This window comes from Prosopis cineraria, unplaced genomic scaffold, assembly GCF_029017545.1.
Source record: "Prosopis cineraria cultivar Desert tree isolate PC_DT_omini unplaced genomic scaffold, ASM2901754v1 PC3, whole genome shotgun sequence".
Classification (NCBI taxonomy): domain Eukaryota; kingdom Viridiplantae; phylum Streptophyta; class Magnoliopsida; order Fabales; family Fabaceae; genus Prosopis; species Prosopis cineraria.
The window spans coordinates 24,711,713-24,719,854 of NW_026555334.1; the positions used below are offsets into that span (position 1 = coordinate 24,711,713).

The 8,142-nt window shown below is 34.4% G+C and overlaps 1 protein-coding gene across 2 annotated transcripts; it reads left to right on the forward strand.

The window, feature by feature from the left end:
* Positions 1-3,638: 3,638 nt before the first annotated feature.
* On the forward strand, positions 3,639-6,294 carry LOC129304905 (low-temperature-induced cysteine proteinase-like). Of its 2 annotated transcripts, none has more exons than XM_054944745.1 (5): positions 3,639-4,164; positions 4,616-4,848; positions 4,931-5,068; positions 5,170-5,652; positions 5,746-6,294. In XM_054944745.1, the coding sequence occupies exons 1-5, from the start codon at positions 3,672-3,674 to the stop codon at positions 5,899-5,901; spliced, it is 1,503 nt and encodes a 500-aa protein (XP_054800720.1). In that variant the 5' UTR covers positions 3,639-3,671; the 3' UTR covers positions 5,902-6,294. The 2 variants fall into 2 exon arrangements, with proteins under 2 accessions (XP_054800720.1, XP_054800721.1); XM_054944746.1 differs by having other exon boundaries at positions 5,749-6,294.
* The last annotated feature ends 1,848 nt before the right edge of the window (positions 6,295-8,142 follow it).

The following is an 8,142-nucleotide window of genomic DNA, read 5'->3' on the forward strand; positions in this document are numbered from 1 at the left end:
AACTTTTAAAAATGTCCTTCATTTAATACTTCATTAATAAAAGAAATTGAAGAAAGATAATATATGAAAATGGTAATATTGAAAAAGTATCATTAATGAAACCTTATTTTCATTAAAGTATCTTATATTTTGGGATGCTGAATGTTTCCTAAAAGTGTTTTATAATTTGGGATGGAGAGAATGTTAATCATATTAATACAATTTATTCTTATATCTATATATTTAATAACTTTTATTTATATCATATTTTTTGCTTTATTTTTAAAAAAGTAATTAGCTTAGCACATCTTAATTAAAATAGAAGAATAATGATTTGATATTGGGCTTGGTTTGTCTGTTGTTACTACTCTTATAACCTAAAAATCACTTATAATTGCTATCATAATGTGTAATTGTGATTAATGTAATTCAATAATTGATTCTAAATTGTTGTGATTTATGTACTTGTGTTGTTTTAATTTTAAACTTAATAAATTATATGATTTAAAATTTTAATAAATCTTATTATTCAGATATTTTTCTGACATTGCTCAATTTATCAAGATGGCAGGACATCCTGATAGTGTCCCAATTCCTAACAAGACGGGACATTTTTGGGACGGAATGGGACACGGGACAAAAGTTTAGTTCAAATCTTTTTTTAGGACGGGTGTCCCATCTCATCTCATGAACACCCGACCTCATCTCGATCCTCGTCTCGTCCCATGAATATCTCTAATGTTTATATTATTTGAATATTTTTCCATTGTCACTCACTCACATATACACTCTCTATTTCTAAACATTAAAAAAAAAAACAAACAAATTGAATAAGTATCCAAAAGATAGAGGTAGAAAATGGTAGGCTCAGCCCTTAAGGTCGGTTTTTCATTTTTAATCCCTTTTTTGAGATCATGCCTTATTTAAAAGGCTTAAGACTAGGCCTATAAGTCCTATTCTAAAAAAATTAAAAAAATAAAGTGCTACAAATTAATTAAAATATTTTGAAATTAAAAAAAAATTAAAATCCTCATAAACTTTTGAAAATTAAACAGTATACATTTAGAAGTCTAATAAAAAAATTTAAATCTTAATTAAAAAATAATTCATTTTTAATAAATACACAAATATAATAATTATAAAGAAATATTAAAAATTTTATATTATACAATAATATTTATTAAATTATATTAAATTAATTTCAAAATAAATAAAATTAATAATAATATAATGAATATAGTATTAAGGTTCAGGTTAGCAGGTTTTTTTTTACTTTAAATGCATGTTTCACAAAAGAAAAATTAGTTTGAAGGGACTAATCGTGCTGGAGCCTTTTTTTTTATAGGTTTATTAAGTTAGGTTTTCAAGCTTAATTACTTAAAAAAATAATTTTTAAAAATTAAATTTTTATTTAAACACGACTGTCACGGTCTAAAACTCTATCAAAAGAGTTGGAGTATTCCCTCCCCCCCCCCCCCCAACCACAATTAATTGGCCTTGAAATTCACGTGGGTATTTCTTCATGGATGCATGTGGTAATGGTTCCTGACTCCCAGTGCTGACAATGACGTTGGCCGTGAGAGGCTGACAGCTTCTTCAAGACCCGAATTTGTATTCAAGAGATTTTTTTGTTATAAATAATAATTAAAAGTTAAAAATTATTATTGTACATTAATATATATTAGTAATTATGAAAAATATTTCATTAAAAAGTTTAAACTTAATCCAAATCTAAACCAAATCAATTAGAGAAAAAATCAACTAGATCTCAAACTATAATAAATCAATTAGTTTGATTTCGTTTGGTTATAATGATGGTTCCAATGTTGATGCTAGTTGTGAGAGGTTGAGGGTTTCTTCAAGATCCGAATAGGTTGGAATTTATATTTAAAAGATTTTTTTTGTTACAAATAATAATTAATGGTTAAAAATTATTATTGAACATAAATATATAATGGTAATTATAAAAAATATCTCATTAAAAAAAGTTTAAATTTAACCTAGACCTAAACCATATTGATTAAAGAAGAAAATCAAATAAATCTCACATTATAGCAAATCGATTGGTTTAGTTTAATTTGATTTTTTTTTCAAAATCAAACCAAACTAAATCTGTAAACACCTTTTTCTTATATGAAATCAAACTTTTTCAAATGAAAGGATTCAAGACTAATCCTTAGTAGTATAACCTAATACTCATTGCCAAATAATTAATTTCCTCCCAAATTCTATCTAACGATAATGATGACAAGGCTTCGCAGCTGCGTGCCTGCGTGTCCCCGACACAGTGCCGGGTTCCGAACCCAGGCCAGACTTTAAATTGGTCCATATTGGGCTTAGCCCATATTAACTGAGCAAGAAACACTATTTTGTGGCCCAATTTAAAAAATTCTCAGGGACAACAGGACGGCATCTTCTTGTTTGGGATCTTAGATGGACCCTTCTTTATTGCATCCATTGATTGCTACTTCAGTTATTCCTCCCATTCCAATGTGCCTGCACTGCTCAGATGGTGATCGTCAAATCTCACCGCGCCTTCAATTTATTTAGCCAGACCAAGTAGGTGTGGCATATATAATGGCAATTTGGATTCTTTGAGTATGATTTCACAGTTTAATTCTATGTATGAAAAACTATCATTTAAAAAAAAGATTCTCTTAAACAATGCTCAAATTTATCAAAAAATTAATTTTATAGCTGCTTGACATGCGATATCTTGAGTAACAATATATATATATATATATTCAGCCAGAAGTAATTTGGTTTCGTACTGTTAGGACTTGGGAGTATTTCCTGGTTTCGTACTTTGGTTGTTGCAACAGGATTCATTGATAACTGCCCTTCTTCTTGCCAATAGTTACAGTATTTTTGTGGCTACAGCGCAACATTAAAGAGAAACCTACCCCATAAACAACTCAATCTAGTAACTTCAACTCCTTTCCGCACTTGAATTTTGGAACAAAATCTTCTTGTTTTATAAGGACATATACTTTACTATATTTTTCTTTCAACACCGTAATATAAACTCTATGAAAATAATTATGTAGTTTATTTCAATCTTTGTGTGGAATGTGGATCACAATCTATTTATTAATAATGCGCTTAAATGCTGCAGACACTACCACTAGACCATCAATGGATTATGGAAATATTTGTATGGCGTGCCCTCTTGGGCATGTAGTGTTGTAGGTTACGTACCAAGTTAGATGTAAACGACTTTTTTTTATATTTTTAAATGAAAAAAAAACGTTTTAAATAATAAAAAAGCACCGTTCAAGATGTACAATGGCGGCATCTGTAAAACCAGAGGTTGAACAGCTATTCCAACGTCCATTCAAAACCCAGATTGACCGTCAGATTGCAAGATCTTTAGCTCTATTGATTTCCGAAAGTCAAGTAGCTCGGGATAAAAGGCTATTAGAGAAACACCTAAACAACTCGCTACAAAGATTCCAAAAAAAAAAAAATAACATTAAATTATTCTTATCTACCAAGTTAGCTCTCTGGTCAATGACATCCCAATTTTTTCCCTAGTCATTTATGCATGTCTCTTGGAAAGTCCATTCACGTTGGAATTTGCTCGTGAGCTGACTGGTAGGCTTGGTCATGACTGGTTTGCTCAATTGTTCCCTTTATAATGCAACACAAAGACCCTTGGTTCACCAACATTTGCTTGCAACCGAGCAGAGAAAATGAGTTCACAGAAACTTCAATTCTTTCTTCTTTTCTTCATCTGGGCTTCGTTGCTGGCTTGTCTCTCTCACGATGTCCCTGGCAAGTACTCCATATTAGGCTATGAACTTGACAAGTATCCTTCGGAGGAACGAGTGGTCGTCGAGCTGTTCCAACGTTGGAAGAAGGAGCATGGAAGGTTTTACAGACACCCAGAAGAAGCAGCCATGAGGTTGGGGAACTTCAAGAGGAATTTGAGGTATGTCGTAGAGCAGAACGCAATGAGGACTTCTCCCAATGCACACCGTTTGGGACTGAACAGGTTTGCTGATATGAGCAATGAAGAGTTCAGGAGAACATATTTTCCAGTGATGAAGAGGCCAATTAAGAGAAGTAACAGCGTCACGAATGGAGGCTTCCATTTAAAGGACAATTCTTGTGAAGATGCGCCTTCTTCATTAGATTGGAGGAAGAAGGGGGTTGTTACTGGTGTTAAGGACCAACAAGATTGTGGTAAGATTCTATTTTCACTACTGAAATTTAAAGTTAATACTGTTATTAGCTTTTATCTAATCACTTTTCCTCCTACTGATAGTAACATGACACTTCATCACTTTTATGCTCTTCACCTAATCTCATTGGATGGTACTTTCTGGTACATCCAAAAATCTTAGCATTCATTATTGAGACACTGCTTCAGAGTGCTCACATGTAGTTGTTGGTCTACTTTAAATTTTTATAATTATGTGGAGTATCACAATTCTGCTATCCTTGATAGAAATGGCCCAACCAAGTTTGATCTCATGGATAACTACTATTTTAGCACATAGTATTTGAGCTGGTCCCTTTTACTGTATTTATATACTGAAATAACTTTATTGATTTAATAGAACGAGTAATCTTGAGACTTATGCACGCATTTATCACTCTTAATAATCAACATATTTCTGAGTTACCTTCTTAGGAAGTTGCTGGGCATTCTCTTCCACGGGAGCCATGGAAGGAATAAATGCACTAGTCACAGGGAAACTCACTAGTCTCTCAGAACAAGAGCTCGTGGATTGTGATACAACTAATGATGGATGTGAGGGAGGCGACATGGATTATGCTTTTGAATGGGTTATAAACAATGGTGGGATTGACACAGAAACTAATTATCCATATACTGGAAAAGATGGAACCTGCAACATAACTAAGGTACGATTCTACTCATAGAGGTCATGGATAGATAGATAGATATGTTTCTTTTGTGTAAAATATAGAGCTTTTGGTGGATCAGGAGAGGATAAAAGTGGTTAGCGTTGATGGATACCAAGACGTGGCACAAACAGAGACTGCTGTTTTGTGTGCAGTAGCGAAGCAGCCTATCAGTGCGGGTATGGATGGCTCTGCAATGGATTTCCAACTCTATACTGGCGTAAGTTGAAGTAGTAACACTGGTATGAATCAATGAATAAGAAGCAAAGGGTTGAATGCGAGTCTGATGAACTAGAATTCGTCTTGTGATGGTTTGAACAGGGGATTTATGATGGAAAATGCTCAAGCAATCCAGATGATATTGATCACGCCGTTCTGATTGTGGGATATGGTTCAGAGGACGGTGACGATTACTGGATTGTCAAGAATTCCTGGGGAACAGACTGGGGACTGGACGGTTATTTCTTACTTAAAAGGAACGGTGATGAGAAATATGGGAAATGTGCAATCGATTACATGGCTTCATATCCAACAAAAGAGTCTTCTGCACCATCCCCATCTAGTCCTCCTCCACCAGTAACGCCGCCGCCGCCTCCTCCTCCTCCCTCGCCTTCACCAAGTGAATGCGGAGACTTCTCCTATTGTGCTGCAGATCAGACATGTTGTTGCACTTTTGAGTTGCTCGATTTTTGCCTGATCTATGGTTGCTGTGATTATGAGAATGCTGTTTGCTGCAGCGGAACAGATTATTGCTGTCCCAGTGACTACCCTGTTTGTGACGTTGAAGATGGACTCTGCCTCCAAGTAAGATTCTGATTTCTATGTTTACTTTTCATTATCATGAAAACATCATGTCAGTGCTCCTATGAAAATGACAAATGGTGATAAATTGTGAAGCAGAACTCAGGAGATGTGATGGGAGTGGCAGCGAAGAAGAAGAAGATAGCAAAGCACAAGTTTCCATGGAGTAAGATTGAAGGAGAAGCAGGGCAGAGAAAGACATACAGTCCCTTGGAGTTGAAGAGGAACCCATTTTCAGCAGCAATGCGTTGAACATGAAGACTGACTCTGAGTTGTGGAGTGATTGCATGTTAGTAGTAATTTTCCTTTTCCTGTAGAAGCAGAGGCAGAAGAATCACTTCGCTGCTTCTTCCATCTTGGCGTTAAAGGGCGCAGAGCAGGTAGTGTGAACCAAATCATGAACACGTTGAAGGTGACAAGACGAGGTTTTTGTGTTGTCTGCAGATGATGTATCATCCACACCGTAATACTGTGCCCCATTTATACTGGAATGTTGGTTTTACTTTGTTGTTGAAATTATTAGGTGTCCTATATTATTCTCAATCCTTGGGTTCAGGGGCGGAGCTTGTATGAGTTTCACTACTTTTTATTTTTTGTACTCTTATTATATTGATATTGATGAGATTGATAGAAATGATTTTTAAATAGGGTTGAAAAAATTATGAAAAAATTAAAAATTGATAAAATAAATTTATATACTTCTTCCAATTGCATTTATAAATTATTTCCTTAAAAATTTAATATTTTTTAATTTTATTGTTATTAAACATATATGTTTTGATAATACTTTTTTTTACTAATATTTAATAAGGATAAAAAAACTTTCAATAAAAAGTCAACGACACACTTAGAAATATAAACAAAAAATTCTTTTCTTTCGACCTCATAAATGGAATCAAAAGGAGTGTGTGTGTGTGTATATATATATATATGAGAAGCAATGCTTTACTAAAAACTAGTTGTTTCCAACTTTTAGAGAACTTCTTGTATGAATCCAATGCATATTGTTCAATAAAAACCGTCATGTCAAATAATTATAAATATAAATTGGTTCTGCCATTAATGATAATAAAGAGAGAAATGACAAGAAATAAAAAAGATACCCTATTTTAAGGATAAAGTCATTAAAAATAACAATATCTTCATGGTGAATAACAAATACCAGACATGCCAGAGATGCTAAGTCTCAATTAATAACAAAAAGGGTCTCGAGCTCCCTTACCACAGTTTACTCGGATGCAAAAAGATACAAGACTTTGGTAGAACAAGTATTTGATTTTATTGAAATGCGAAAAAAGTTACAAGTCTAAACTGAAAGATTAACTGATAAATTAAAAGGCTAAAAAGTGTAAAATGCTAGTCTTTGGTTGAGTGATGATTAGTTTTTTGCGTGTCTTCATCTTCTATTTATAGCATCAAAGTGGTGGTAGCCTCTTCCTTAAGATTTTAAACTCATGGCACGGTTTTTATTTCATACTCTCCATTTTGGTGATCAGCCCATTTCACCGAAATACTTGGGCGTGTCTAGGGATTTCAGTATTACTTGAGATCGTGTCTCTCATGCCAATAGTCCAATGTTTGCACTTGACAAGGTTTCAGCATGTTTATTTATTATGGCTTTTATCGAACATCAAAGCTGGCCCCTTTTGTTTATATTAAGCCTGATGCTTTAGTTACTGAGCCTAACTAGTCCTGTGACCTATTTGAACGACGTTTTATATTTTAGCCCAAATAATACCCTCACGTGCTAGTGGCTGATAACGTAAGCCACGTGGCATGTTTAAAAAAAAAATGAAACGTCGCTTTGTTTCTGAGTGCCATTTGTTAATATAAACTCATTTCTTTTTTTGGTCACTTTTCTTGCTCTTTCTGTCGTTTCTTGACCTTCAAGCATTCGCTCCCTTGCATCCCTCTTACCTTCGCTCTCAAATGGCTTCCTCCACTCTTGCTGTTGCCTATACTACTGCTCTATCTTCCACATCTATTGGAAGTCTGCCTAATTCTCTGGCGACTATCTGGAATCTTGTTACCCCACTTGGTAGGTTTGCAACGGTACACATTTAGTGGTTGAAAACCCTTATTTCCCCCGGATTGGTCCTCATTCTAATACGTTGTTTATTTTCTTTACAAGAGGATTCTTCGTTCCATGATTCCATCTCTTTCTGGTAAGTTTTTACTTCTCCTATTCAGTCCTTCTATTTTATTGAGAAAATATACTAACTGTTCGTTATTTTTCTCTAGTACTTCTCCTTAGAGTTTCTAGATCTATAATAAAAGCGATGTCAGGTATCTGATGATTTCTACTGACTTGTCTGAGGTAATGGCCCCCACTCAACCAAATCCATAGCCACTGACCTTAGTCAAAAACTTGATTTTGGCCTAGACGACTTCCCTTTTTCCTGAGTCATCTTGCAGAAAGGTTAGGAACTGACCCTGATCTCCTCATGCTTGGGTCAACTGGGTGAGGCATTTGAAGCAGATGTATGTGCCTCA